Consider the following 15,401-nt stretch of genomic DNA (forward strand, 5'->3'; position numbering starts at 1 on the left):
CGTACTCGCCTTATTCGTGACCCACGCCTGTCATCAAGTAATGGGCGTCAAACGTGTGCATCTTGGCGTTCATAGACAGATAATGTACTTACTAATTGTTTGTATGCATTTTGCGAGTCACGATTCTTATATTTTACGCATCGGAATGTCGCGTTTTTTTCCCTCTTAATGTACCTATTAATTGTTTATGTGCATTTTGCGAGTCACGATTCTTATATTTTCTGTTTGTTACATATTACTGAAATAAATCTATTATATCACCCGTAGACTTAAATATGACATTTTCATTTCATTCTAAACCCGTAAATCAATGCTAATGACGATACATTATCAAAATCGGACGATACCGTCCTCTATAATCCTCTTTTTACATATTTACTACATATACATTCAAAACATATTTCTCTATATACAAAAATCTGGGGGTCTTTAAGTCTCGACATCTATCTCGCTTTATTGTGTAGTCCATTCATTTACATGTGTTCAGCCATTGTCTGAAGGCACGTGAAAATTGCTTTCCTCATTGCGTTATTTGAACGTGAAGTCTTTTTTGTCAATTTTCGTTTTTTGTGTTTTAACGCTACCGCGTCAATTTGCATCCGATCGTCTGAAGAATCATTTTCAAACCTACATACAGGTGAGTTTTGTGAATTACCGTTATTGTAATGCATCGTATCTGATTCACTGGAGCTTGACTGTATATCCGCGAATTGTTTGTTTCTCAAATGTTTTTGCAGTTCCGCAAGTGGAATATTTTCCTCGTCGTCCGTATTATCTCTAATCTGTCGGGTCTGTTGCGTAATTACAGGTAACCCATGTACTGAGTTATTTGAATCGCTATCAGAAGATAATGTGTCGTCCGCAAAGGCTAAATTTGCTTTTCTAATCGGGCGCGTTAACGGTTGATTTATCACTGGCCATTCATCGATATTTGCGTGTCTTATTTGATCAGCGTGAACTTTAATAGTTGAGTTGTCTAACTGATTTTTTATTACGTATGTTAACGGCGACTTTTGTTCGATTATACGATAATATGGCCTCCATTTACTGTCTAATTTATTTGTACGTTGAAAGTTTTTGTAGTAAACAGGGTCATTGATTTCGAATTTAATATCTTTCGTATTTTTATTCGCATAATCAGCTTGTCTACGTTTCGATTTTTGAATTTGGGCACATACCTTTTTAAATGATTTGTGTTGTTCTTCTAATATTATTTTATGATAATCTTCACCGTTATATTTACGTCTAGGCTTTAACAAGTTGTCTATTGGAAGAATAGGGTCTCTATTAAAAAGTAAGAAGAACGGTGTGTGCTTCGAAGTCTCGGATGTACAAAATCTCATTGCCGCTAAAGACATGTTTAAATGTACGTCCCATTGTTGTACATTTTCTTGAACCCGTTTTGATAGTATATTGTTCATAGTCCCATGTGAACGCTCGTTCATGCCATTAGACGCGGGATGATATATTGTCGTCTTTACGTGGTCAATGTTCATTGATTTTAATGTTTCAGTGAAAGCTGTGCTTGTGAATTCTTTTCCGTTATCAGTTATAATTCTTATAGGACAACTATGACGGCAATAAATCTCGTTCATTAACAGGTGTATTACGCTATCAGAAGATTTATCAGGCGATGCGAAAGCTTCTATGTATCCTGAGAATTGATCTACGAAACATATTATATATCTATTTCCGGAAAGCGTTTTCGGATATGGACCGCATATATCTATGGAAACAACTGAAAACGGAAACGGCGGTATTGAGGTATCCGACGATATGGGAGCTTTAATTGCTTTTAAGTTTCTACTTTGACATATAATGCACTTAGATACATACTCATTCAATTCTTTGAACATTTTAGGCCAGTAATATTTCTCTTTTAGTGTCTGGAAAAGCCTTTGAGACCCAGGATGTCCGTTTTCATCATGGTATTGCTTGACAACTGAACCAGTCAGGTGTTAAGGTACAAACAGCCTGAGGGTAGGTTCCTCATCTACGTTTGATATGTAGTACAGTATGTCATCAACCGTTAAATATCTATCATCTTCACTCTTGTTCTGTTTCCATAATCTTAATCTCGCTTTAATCTCAGATATATGGGGGTCTTTTTCTTGTTCTATTTGCATATTAAGCCCTGATATGTTATCATTTGACGCTGTGTCGTCGACTGGAAGTGGCCGCGGGGTAATAATATTATCAATTATTTGCCTGTGATCGATATGCGTAGAGTCAATTACATTAATTTCGCGCGTCTGGTTTTGTCCATTTATTTCCGAACTAATCGTCAAATGTTTATCGTTAATATCTAATTCTAGTTCTGTTTGATCGCATTGATTATTCTTTATTTTGGTTTTTGGAGGTCGGCTTAAAAAGTCAGCAATAATATTCTTTTTTCCCGGTATATATTCAATTTTGCAGTTGTAACCCGCTATACTTAAGGCCCATAATTGTACTTTCTTGTTTTGCATCGGAGATTCAAGAAGGAATTTTAACGGGCGATGATCCGTTTTGATAACAAATTCGGCGTTGTGTAAATAATGGTGTAATTTATTTAGACTGTAAAATATGCTGTAACATTCTTTCTCAATAGTACTATATTTACATTGCGTTGGGTTTAATCGGTGTGATAGGAAGAATATCGGTTTTTCCCCTACATAATCTCCGGTTTCATTATCCCCGCATTTTTGAGTTAAGCAAGATCCAATGCATTTATCCGAAGCATCTGTATACAGAATATAACCTTTTTTCGGATCAGGGTATGAAAGATAAGGGATTTGCGTAAATGAGTCTTTTAATTGTTGGAAACTATCTTCGCATTGTTTTGACCATTTAAATGGGACATTCTTTCTCGTGAGATTAATGAGAGGCTCGACTACTTCTGAATACGACGGACAGAATCTCCTATAAAATCCTGCAGCACCTAAGATAGATCGTACATCGCGCACGCACTTTGGCCTAGGGAATTGTCGGATCGCTTCTTCCTTTAACGGATCCGGCCTTATACCATTTTGATCTATGATGAAGCCTAGGTATCTAGTCTCTCTTTGTAAGAATTGACATTTTGATAGTTTTAGCTTTAGGTTATGTTTACTGAGACTCTATAGTACTGTATCTACGTGTGATAAATGAGATTGCAAGTCAGGTGAAAATATTAAAATATCGTCTAGATACGCCACAGCGAAGCTCTCACAACCTTTGAGTACTTTATTAGCCAATTCTTGAAATATAGCACCGGCGGAGGAGGCACCGAAGCGCATAACATTAAATTGAAATAGACCCCTGAATCCCGAAGCGAAAGCCGTTTTTTCTCTGTCCTCTTCCTTTATAGGTATTTGCCAATATCCCGATATCAAATCTAAACTGGTGAAATATTTACTTTTACCTAATAACGCCAATATATCATCTATTAATGGTAATGGATAGGCAATTGGTTTTGTAATTTTGTTTAATTGTCTAAAATCAACACAAAACCTTTTCTCGTCTTTATTATCTTTGTTTGAGTCATGGTTATTTTTCTTTTTATCTACTAAAACAATAGGGAAGCTCCACGGACTTCTTGATGGACTTATTATGTTTGCGTCTAGCATTTCGTCGATGGCTTTATCTATGAATACCTTATTGTTTAATGGTGTTCGACACGGCCTTAATTTAATGGGCGGTTGATCCCCTGTATCTATGGTAAATTCTATCGCTGAAGTTTGTGTTAATTCTAAATTATTTCTTGCGAAGAGAGTTCTGCGTTTTAAGAGTATCGGTAGAATATTTTCTTTTTGATTTTCATCTGCACGTTAATCTGATAAGATTTCATCTTTAGATAAACCTGATTTCGGCTGATTATTTTAATAACTTCTTGTACTGAGCATATTTCATTATCATTTACCGAAGTTATTCGCCCTATGGCACAATGTCGTCTAAGCCTTATTGTTTTGTGCGTATTGTTTATAATTAAAATGGGAAATTGTCTATCACGCTTTGTCTTGACGACTGAATTAACAATTGTTAAACCGGGTTCATTATCAAAGAAAGAATTGCGTATTCCATTGAATTCATAATTCGTATTTGAACGTATGCAGTTTCTTTTAGCTTGAGCAAAGAGTCTATAGGCAGTTTGTGGTTTTAACACAGTATGTCTAGTTAATGTCGCTATCGTTGAAAGATGTACATCTTTTTCTAGAGGTAGATAACAGTTATCAATCCTCAAACATCCTAAATCAAAGTATAAACGGACACCATTATTTTGTAAAAAGTCTCTTCCTAAAATAACATTTCTATTTATGTTACTTACTACAAAAAACATGTGCTCTTTATATATGCTCCCTATTTTGAATCTCAATTTTAGACTTCCGTGGACATGTAATGAATTTCCATTTACCGACTTTAGATTTACTTTTTTTATTATCAGTGCTGGTTTGTGTTTTAACATATCATAAGTACGTTTACTCACGATGCTAACTTCAGCGCCCGAGTCTACCAAGCTCCTAAATTGATAACCACCTGTTGAGATAACACAAGAATTTGGACTACCACACAAAGCGATATTATATGTCTCGACTTTTTCATTCTTACCATAGACCCCTTTTTGGTAAGAATTTCCTAGTTTTTTCGATTAATGTACGTTTTTCGTTGAGTACATTCTCTACTAAATCTCTATTTAAGTGTCCTAATTTACCACAATTCCAACAATCAATTTTATCTTTCCAATTTTTGTCATATTCTTTCTTGCGCCTTTTATCGTTTTGATTTATCGTATGACCGTTCCGCCCTACCGTATATGCACTTATCTCGCGTTGCCTACGGCGACAGATTTCAATAGAATGACCGTGTTTCTTGCAATATGTGCAAACAATAGATGACCTAATATAATCGATATCTGTCTGAATATTATCGGTCGTAATGTTATAAAGTCCATTTATTTGTGATCGTAACTCAAACCTAGCTCTGACACTTTGCTCATGTATAGCGCTTTTTAAAGCATTTGATAACGTTGCATGATTTTCGCGCATTAATTTAAGTCTCAAATAATCGTGCGATAATCCGTCGATAAAAATTTCTACTAACTGTTTTTCAATATAGTCTAAATTTCCTTCAATATTTTCGTATGCGTCAGTCGCAAGAGATAAAAGTCGCTCAGCGTATATTTGAACATTTTCGTCGGTCCTTTGTTTAGTCGTCTTTAATAATGAGAAAGCGTATTGTGGGTCTTGAATTTCTGCAAATCTTAATTTAAGCTGTTCCTTTAAATCTGTCCACGTCCCTGTCGAATCATCAGTCAAAAAACGATGTATGTAATCACTAACAAGCCCTTTACTAGATTGGTAAGCAACAAATTTTAATTTATTCTCATCTAAATTGGTAAGTGTTCCATATTTTTCTACATTTTTAATCCAATTTTTAAATTCTTTTGAATTTCCATCAAATGATTGTACAACCTGTGAAATAGTCTGAGTGCTTATGGCCGTTTTAACATCTTTAATTTGTTCATTTAAATTTTGAAATAATTCAGGGATTATTTGATTTGCCATTTTGATACAAGCGTTAGGGAATAAAACAGTCACTCACCGGAAGTTGCAGAATATGTGCGGTCTGATGTCGTTGTTCCCGGCTCACGGTTGTTGTTACTGGTTACAGAAGTTGCCGAAACGGAGTTTCTTCGCGTTGTTTTTCATGGCTTCGTAATCGTAAGTGGTAGTATTTCTTTGTTCGAATCCTTGGTTCACGAGCACCATTTAACGTCCTGTGTCACGTAATCGTTCATAGTTCATAGACGACACATAGTTACTAACAATGTTCATTACTCTTAAATTACCGGTATGTAGCCTATCATTCGATATCTCGTCATGCGCGAATTGCCAAGATGACGAGTTTTGCATTAACTCCCATTTTCTCGTGCCGCGCATGGGACAAGTCGGTCCCTCTCTATTTATGTTAATTTCTCTGCATAATACAGGATAAAATATTCAACAACACCATGTATCAGTTTCTAGTCCAATTTAATGTCTAACATACTTAATATGTTCGGTTATACAAATACAGTCGGATAGCTACATGATCGTATCTTTCTCGATCCGTACACCTCCAAGTCTAAACGCTAACTGTCTTGTTTCCCTCTAACATCTGACCCGTGAAACTCAGTTATGAATCCCATTGGTCAGTGTTCTATACGTGCTTGTTCCTGATTGGCTGAATTTCAACCTACTGGAGAAGTCACTATTCAAGTATGCACACGTTAATGAGCGTTGTGGTACAAATAATAAATAATGCAAATACAGCCTAAGGCTTGTGTCAACAGCATTGTAACCTCTTTGTTGTTAATGCATACTCGCTACTGATATACTTGTCAATATTTCGTACATAAAGAAAACCCAAATATTTCACCCAATTTCTCATCATTATTTGACAGGTATCTATCGCACGATGTGTTACATTCATCATGGTGACTTCTTAATTGAGTTGATCACTTATATTAAACAAGAAATATCTTTAAAAAAAGATATACGGCGTTGATTGTGGTCGATGTTTATGAACGATCAAAAGTTATCTCTATGAGATAAAAAGTAGCGGATGCCTTTTTTCTGCGCAGTTCTTAGCTACATCATAAGCAAATCAATTACGGGGTGTTGCGCCAGATTTCGTGGCTTATTTTGCTTTATGTGATATTATTACTCAGATATCTATATTTACAGAATAGAAAAACACAAGAAACATGAAAATAAACGAGTGCATATAGGTCAGCTGGCAATACTCGAATCTTATTTAATTGCATAATTATAGTATAGCGAATTATTGTGCTCATGCTTAATAAACTGGTCTAAATGGATAAATATTTATAATTAATTTTATCAAAATTGGTCCTTATCATGCAAATGTTGAAACCATATTAAAAATCGATGATTGACATACCACAATAATATCGCCGAATATCATTATTTAGTATCTTTCTGATCAAAACAGACTTCAAGTGCACAAAGTTTACGAGACGGCGTTTATATAAAGATTTCTGCTACTGACCGCAAACTGACCTTTGATACCTTGCGGATTGGAATGCAATGCATTTCAGTCACTACGTTATTGTCAGTAAGACCGGTGTAACACAATGATCGCAACCCCTTCTGCGAACTCCGGTGATGAACTGTATATAAACTCTGACTTTCACAAATGGCCGCGAATTGACCCGAAACCTCGCGGGTTGAAATGCAATGCAAGTAAGTACTAAATATGACAACATAGCCTTTAGTATAAACGCTTTTGCGCTGGTAATTCTCTGAAAATAAAAGGTCAACGCACAAACTGTATTTATGTCGAAAATTGATTGTAAAACTGTTCTATCTATTGAGCCTTTTCATTAGAGATAAAATTGTTTCATGCAGTAAAACAGTGTTTCAAAGACGCGGATATGTTTCCAATGTTCTGGTGTTATACTCAAATCAGCCAATGGAATAAATGAAGTGTATTCATTCGTACCTAGCCGCGGGAAATTTTATTTGAGTATTATTGGACACTTACAAAGGTCAAGTCAGGGTGAAAAGCTGGCTTAATACAGCTTACGCCGAAAAAAACTTCATGTTATTTATTTTAGAATGTGTTAATGTTCTTTAAAGATTTGGGCCTTCGTATGAACGTTAAAAAAAGAAAGTAAACATAACACATAACATTCTCTAGTAAATGTACGTCGTGTGACCATGTCATTGCGATACAACTGTTAATTGATACATCCAGCATTGGCGCCACCTCCTGTCATTAGCGTCATCTCCTTAGCATTTTATCGATCTTTTTTGGAAAAATGCAAAATTATCTACTACGTCGGCAAGAAGCCAATATTTTTGTGCATGCATCATCTAATGTATGTTATACGCAATCGTTTGATGACGTTAGGGATTTAAAGGGGCCTTTTCACGTTTGGTTAAATTGACAAACTTGAAAAAAGTTGTTTCAGATTCGCAAATTTTCGTTTTAGTTATGATATTTTAGGGGAAACAGTAATACTGAACATTTACCATGCTCTAAAATAGCCATAATATGCATCTTTTGACGATTTAAAAACCTGTAAATTATAAATCGTTGCAACGCGAAACGAATTTATATTTTGGGGAGTTCTGTAGGTGTCGTTATATTTTGTGAAACTACGAGGATTGGCTATATAAAGTAAAAAATACGTCCAACATTGTATCTGGAAGGATGGCCGAATGGTCTTAATGGAAGACTTTTTACTCCAGGACTCCAGGGGTCAGTGGTTCGAGCCCTGCTGAAGGTTACCTTTTTTTCTTTTTTAAATTTTATTCTTGATTTTTACTTGAGAATTTTAGATCCACTGTTTTCATTTATCAATATAAAGCATTAAATGACAAACTTAAAAAAAAGCAAAAATCTGTGAAAAGGCCCCTTTAATTTAATGGAAATGTATTCGTCGGATAGGAAGAACTAATCGAAATGCTTTTTAAAACTCCACCATGCAACAACTTATAAAGATTCTCACGTTTTTACATGGGTTGAGAATGTATGTTTCTGTACATTTGTGGATGAATTAATCGTCGCCATATCGCACTACTTTGCCCAGTTTAAAAAATAATGCGAAATATGTTGAAAAACATATAACCTAATCACCCTGTACAATTTTCCATGAAATTTCAAAACATCCGTGCCTGAGCGCAACCTCGCAAGTTGCATCGGCTCATTCATGTATGCATCTCAAAAAAGAGGTGGCGCGTGTGATTAACGACCGTGATAGTAGTGAACACGTATAAAAGAATTTAACAAAAACACACACACATGAAATCCTTATTGCCCCTCTTCTTTTAACAAGACAAAAAAAACAAATAACAAATCTCTAATACCGTTGATGGTTTTCCGAAAACAGAAGCGTATTTTTAGTACAATAGCTGAATTCAGGGTTGACTGTATATGCTAAAGCAAATTAATGCACAGTAGAACATTATATTTAACAAGAAATATCTTTAAAAAAGATATACGGCGTTGATTGTGGTTGGAGTTTATGAAAGGTAAAGAGTTCAATGAATGAGATCAAGGATAGCGAATGTGTGCAGTTCTTAGTTGCATCACACGCAGTACGGGATGTTACGCGGAGTTTTCGCGGCTTATTTTACATTATTATATATTGCTGGTTATAAACCTATAGATTCAAAACAGAAAACCAAAAGAAGAATGGAAGTGAAATTAAAACATATGAGTCAACTGGCCACACGCGAAGTATCCATACATATTTTAAATATTTTTACCCGCGTTCTTCGAACAAAACACTTGTTCTTCGAACAAACCTGTTTTAGTGGTTTGTCGGGCATTGCTATTTGATTCGATTATTAACAGTATCGAGAATCATCGCGCTCATGCTTGATACATTAGTCAATATGGTGAATTATTCTTGTTAAACAAATTAAAAACAATATTTATCATGGTATTGTTGAAAACACAGTAAGAATCTATTATTGCCATACCATAATTATATCGCTGGATATCTTCATTTAACATCTTTCTGGTCTTAAGAAAATTCCAGTTCACCTAGTTCACGCTATAGCGTCTTTATTATAGAACGATTATTTTACTGGCCGCGAACTCCGGTCAGCACGTACATAAGGTAGTCGTGAAGACGCAGCGATGACCTGTATATAAACTCTGACATTCACACACACTAACCGCGAACTGACCCTGATACCTCGCGGGTTGAAATGCAATGCATTAAAGTGAGGCCTCGCTTCCACTGCTCTTTATACTTTTACATGTTAACATGTTGACAGGAATATGGAAGTTAGTACTAAATATGAGAACATAGCCTTTAAGTACAAACGTTCTCGCGCTGGCAATCCTCTGAAAACTGTATTGATGTCGAGATTGAGTGTAAAACTGTTCTACCTATTAAGCCTTTTCATTAGAGATAAAACTGTTTCATGTTGAACACGCAGTAAAACTGTGTTTCAAAGACGCGGACATGTTTCCAATGTTCTGGTCGTATGCTCAAATCAGCCTATGGGATAAATGAAGTTATTCATTCTGACTTAGCCGCGGGAAAGTTTATTTGAATTTTATTGGACAGTTACAAAGGTCAGGTAAGGTGAAAAGCTGGCGAATACAGCTATGCCGAATAAGTAAACACTACCTTCTCCGCGTCTGAACATCTGTATATAGTTCTCAAACTTTCCGTTGTATTCATAAGCTTTGATACCCTTGGTATGGTTGTAGAAGGATACGACGGCATCTTTCGGGTTTCTGGCGATGAAGACACACTTGTGTTTGCCTGTTAAAACGGCCTAAACACAGAAACAAACCGAACAAAACATCATATTTGATGCAGCAATCGGCTTTCCAAAGTCTCCAAAGTTAAACATGGCGATGACAGCGGCTAAATGCAAACATTACTCATTACTTACGACGATGCTGATTATCATAATGATCATAATGATGAAGATGATGATGATGATGATGTTGTTGTTGTTGTTATTGCTGCTGCTGCTGCTGCTGCTGCTGATGATGATGATGATGATATGGCGAGACTCACTTTTGGCAGATATTTCGGAAGTAGATGAGAGTTGATGATCCGGGGGTCCGGAAGCTTGTCCGTCAAAGCGTCCGGCGTCGCTGGTGTGGCCTCGATCATGCCGTAGCGCTTGTCGCTAGCGGAGACTTCTTGCGATCCCGACGTTATCATCGTCATTATTTCCCACAGCCAGTTCGTGCCTGAAACATTCGCCCATTCGTTAAAAACGCATACCGCGATATGTTGTTTGCTTATGCTTTAAGAAAACCCAACACACTATGGTTACCAATGCCTTTTACAAAGGCTGGTGTTAATATTGATTAAACACTGTCTTTAACATAAATTTACAGGGGACGAAAATTCCACTCGTCCGCTCGTGTTTAAAGTGAAATCGACAAAGGACGAGCGAATTTAACAAAAGCTCTCGTGCTAAAGGACCAATGAAAATATCTGATCTTAAAACATGTATTTTTTTTACTCGTAAGACTCTATTGTATTTGAATTAAATACCTTTTCAAAAAGCATATCTGTTCCGAAAGAAGAACTCGGATGAATTCAAGCTGTCATTGTAAATTTCACACTGCTGATGCGCGTTGTTATGCGAGACTGTGTCCCGTTTGAAAATTGGATTTTCGTTAAAGCGAAATTATACGATTTTGTCAAATATTTATTTATTTATATAAAATGTGATTTTTTTTTATTAAACATTAATTTCAGTATAAATAAATATAAAAGTTAAGAAGAACATGCGTAGAAAAATGCGAAATAAGCCAGATATTTAATTCTGACATCGAAAATGTCTGTACAGTCGAATTCGCCAGCATGTAAATCATGCATGTCCGATGTGAATCTAAATTTAGTTTAACGGTTCATTTTAAATTCCTGCAACGCTATATATTCATACGACACACGAACACTTACTAAAAAGACGAATTCTTCTGTTATTGTAGGAAAATATTTACGAAATATCTTCGTCACAATCGGCTCGGGGCGCTAATTTGTCTTTGCTGCATTTTATGAAATTCGTCTTCAATGTATAATTTTTCTTGCCTATTTTGTATTATTGAAACATATTTTATCAATATATCACAATATCACACATATAAAAAAAATGGTATAATCTCGCTTTAATAACTTAGCGCGCGGATATGACATTTAATTGTCCCACTGCATCCACCGTAAGTACTGATTTTTCAAAGTTTTATCTAAACGCGAGGTAGTTTTTTATGATAAACGTGACATATTTATGATAAGCTGACTAATCTAGGTAAACAACATTTAAGCATTGATATAGGAATCTTGATAAGTCATACCAGACCCGTGCAATCTTTATTCCAAACATATTTTAAAGGGACTTTTTCACATATTTGTGCATGAATTGAAGTTTGTCATTAAATGCTTAATATTGATAAATGAAAACATTGGATCAAAAAAGCTCCAGTAAAAAAGAATTAAATTACAGAATGAAATAATAAAACTAAACTGTGCTCGAACCAATGACCCCCTGAAGTAAAAGTCCAACGCTTAAACCACTCGGCCATCCGTGCTCATACAGTGAGTGATGTATTTGATACTTTTTATCAGCAATCATGGTAGTGTCAAAAAAGATAACGAAAACAACAGAACTCTCCAAATGAAACAATCGTGTCAGGTTTTCAAATCGTCAAAGGATGCATGATATTTTACAGCATGGTAAACGTCAAGTATTACTGTTTCCTCACAAATATCATTACTAAAACGATAATTTGCGAAAACGATTTTTTTGTCAATTTTGTCAATTTCCCAAAAAATGAAAAGGTCCCTTTAAGGAGTGCTTTTGCTGTCATGACCAGTGAAAATTGAAAGTCCCTCTCCCTGCAGGACTTGTGTAGTCTTGACATATTTGTGTACCATATATACGAAATTATCTTTAAAAAATGAATGAATGTACATGGTGGCACTTTTCGAAAAAGTGCTCATTTAAAGACTTTAATGTGAAATACTCGTAATCAATCACAAGTTTTACCGAAGTATTTGCATTTAATACGAATATGCCGAAGAGTAAAATACTGACTTTTTTCATTATAATGTACATGGCTGCATATATTGTTGCATGAAGTATACTTGCATAATCAATCAATATACGCTTTAATCAAAGTAACACGTTAAATTTCAAGGGAAACGAAAATACTTGCTTTCGAGAAATCACAATCTCATTAAACAAATAATCGCCAATTTAAATTTCTTAATTCGGCACTTGACACCGCTTTGAGATTCTGACGTAATGGATTTAAAATTGCGTGAGCCTAAATACATGTAAAGCATTTACGTTACAAAAACAACGAATATTTATTATTAACTGTAATATCGATGACATATTGAAAAACAGTTACCTGTTTTGGGATACGATAAAAGAAACAAATCTTGTTCTCGACACTTTAAGTCTGGTAAGTTATTCATAATCTCCATCTTTTGCTCGAATGTCTCATGCATGAAGACGCACAGTCTGTAAGGAGCTTCGGGTTCCTCATCGATGACGTCATAGAGAATGGTATCTCCATCCGTTACGTCGTGATGATACTGTCGCGACATTTCCCTGTTAGCCAAGTTTAAAGGGGCGTGTTAACAATGGCACAATCGGTTATTTTCAAAAAATCATAGTTTCACAAAAAAATATAAACAAGATGAAAGAAATAGATAACAATTATGATATGGAAATATTGAATATACCATATCTTTGATTTGTAATCATCGGTTATATGACTCTCTGACCAAAATTGTTTGATCTAAACTAAAACACATTAGATTCTTCGACCACTATCTGACTCAAAAATGCCTAAATAAAATAAATTAACTCATATTGAAATATATTTACAGCGAATAACCGGTCGTAAGATGACAAATTTTTACCACAAGAAACCTACATGCAATCGAATTAAGCTTGAACGAAAAGAAATCGGACCGACTCGTGTTATCGTATAATCGCATCATTACATATAATATCATTTTTCTTCAAACTACAAACATCATTCTTAACTGCAAATGACTGCCCGTCAAATCAACCGAAATAAACAAATATAGTATCCGATGTTTAATTTCCTTAACTCTTGCGACCACCATGGCATTATTTATTGTTGATAATATGGCATTATAGTTTTGCTGCATGCGGTGGCTGAGTAAGAAATTCTGCAATTTCAGGAAAGAGTACAGATGGCTATGATCATTCAATTCTATATGGTTTAAAAGTTTGGTCTTGTACATACTGTACATTATGCTATGGTCTTAACGAAAACGCATTGGTACTTTTTTGTTTGTACATTGATGTTGGATGTATTATTAAAATGTACTCGTGTCTGATATTAAGGGTTTTTTGACACGCACACAGAAATACTTTTTAGAATGAGCTAGTGTATACGTAAACAAATAAATAGATAAATATGCATATATTTTAACCCACTTATGCACATTAATTTTAGCTCGCTGGAGTCGCGAGTCTTGTGACCGGATTAAAATAATTAATTAATAGGTGCGCCAAGTTTCACGTTTCGTGGCATTTAACACAATCTTATGTTGTGGAGGGTATAACTTTGATAACCGACGGTTAATCGGTCCCAATGGGCACCTAATAGGCATACAATGTTCATGTAATCTTACTAACCTAGTTATCCTTTACGTATATCGTGCGCAGTTCGACATAACCAAGACTAAATCACCGTCGGCGGCCCATATTGGACATATTAAACAACCGCAACAACTAACTCGAGATTGTGCATTCCGCCATGGGTAAATATATAGAACATCAAGCGTCCCACCTTTTATTAATCGTATACAACGTTTTACATAAAATCACCACCACCATAATATATTATATAATTCTTGTGATACATTCATCCTTATGACAAAATGAACGAAAGACGACACAATGTTCGGTAAAGCCGAATTAAGATGTTTAATTTAAAACATTTCATCTGCTTACCAACCTTCGTCTGGCTTGCTTCGTGTCCGATAACGCTGCTTAAGTTTGCAATACAGCTGACGAGCTTAGTGTCCGACGTCCTGTGGGTGAACATCGAAGTAAAGCGCGCGTTATCAGTATGTTTAAAAGGTCGGGTTATACTGCATGTTTTTTTTTCGGCGTGCTGTATTAAGCCAGCTTTTCACCTGACCTGACCTTTGTAAGTGTCCAATAATATTCAAATAAAATTTCCCGCGGCTAGGTACGAATGAATACACTTCATTTTTTCCATTGGCTGATTTGAGTATAACACCAAAACATTGGAAACATATCCGCGTCTTTGTAACACTGTGATACTGCATGAAACAATTTTATCTCTAATGAAAAGGCCTAATAGATAGAACAGTTTTACAATCAATTCTCGACATAAATACAGTTTGTGCGTGCACCTTTTATTTTCAGAGAATTACAAGCGCAAAAGCGTTTATACTAAAGGCTATGTTCTCATATTTAGTACTTACTTCCAAATTCATGTCAACATGTTAACATGTAAAAGTATCAAAGTACTGACAGTACTGGTGTGACGATGCTTTTGAGAGGATGGATATAAAAGCATCAAGTTAAGTTTATCTATATCACCACAATCACCACAATTGTGTATGTTGGTACGAAACAAAAATTTGGAACAAAAATTTTGCGAAAAAAATTTGGGTATGAAAACAAATTTGGGTACGAAAAAATATTTGGGAAAAAAAAAATTGGGACCGAACAAAATTTGGGTACGAGCCAAAAATTGGGGATGAAAAAAAAATGGGTACGAAAAAAAAATTGGGTACGAAAAATTTTAGGTACGGAAAACAATTGGGGGAACGGGAAAGTAGTACCTGTGGGGAACTTGACCCACACTCGTTCATGTTCGGCCCTTTCCGTCAAACATCAGATAAGTTCCTCGAAGGCAATAGTATGAATACACGTTTCGGA

At 35.4% G+C, this 15,401-nt stretch overlaps 1 protein-coding gene across 3 annotated transcripts in view; it reads right to left on the minus strand.

Annotated features, from left to right (window-relative positions):
- Positions 1-14,640, minus strand: part of LOC127836029 (sulfotransferase 1A1-like) — a 29,413-nt gene extending 14,773 nt beyond the window's left edge. Inside the window, exons 1-4 of one of the 3 annotated variants that reach the window (XM_052362465.1) lie at positions 14,446-14,617; positions 12,859-13,061; positions 10,508-10,686; positions 10,109-10,259 (exon numbers count right to left, since the gene is read on the minus strand). In XM_052362465.1, the coding sequence (XP_052218425.1) occupies positions 10,109-10,259; positions 10,508-10,686; positions 12,859-13,057 (529 nt within the window). In that variant the 5' untranslated portion in view covers positions 13,058-13,061; positions 14,446-14,617. Of the gene's footprint in view, positions 1-10,108; positions 10,260-10,507; positions 10,687-12,858; positions 13,062-14,441 lie in introns of all 3 variants that reach the window. The other 2 variants (XM_052362457.1, XM_052362450.1) reach the window with 2 other exon arrangements.
- Between the last annotated feature and the right edge of the window lie 761 nt (positions 14,641-15,401).

This window comes from Dreissena polymorpha, chromosome 1 (genome assembly GCF_020536995.1).
Source record: "Dreissena polymorpha isolate Duluth1 chromosome 1, UMN_Dpol_1.0, whole genome shotgun sequence".
Lineage (NCBI taxonomy): Eukaryota > Metazoa > Mollusca > Bivalvia > Myida > Dreissenidae > Dreissena > Dreissena polymorpha.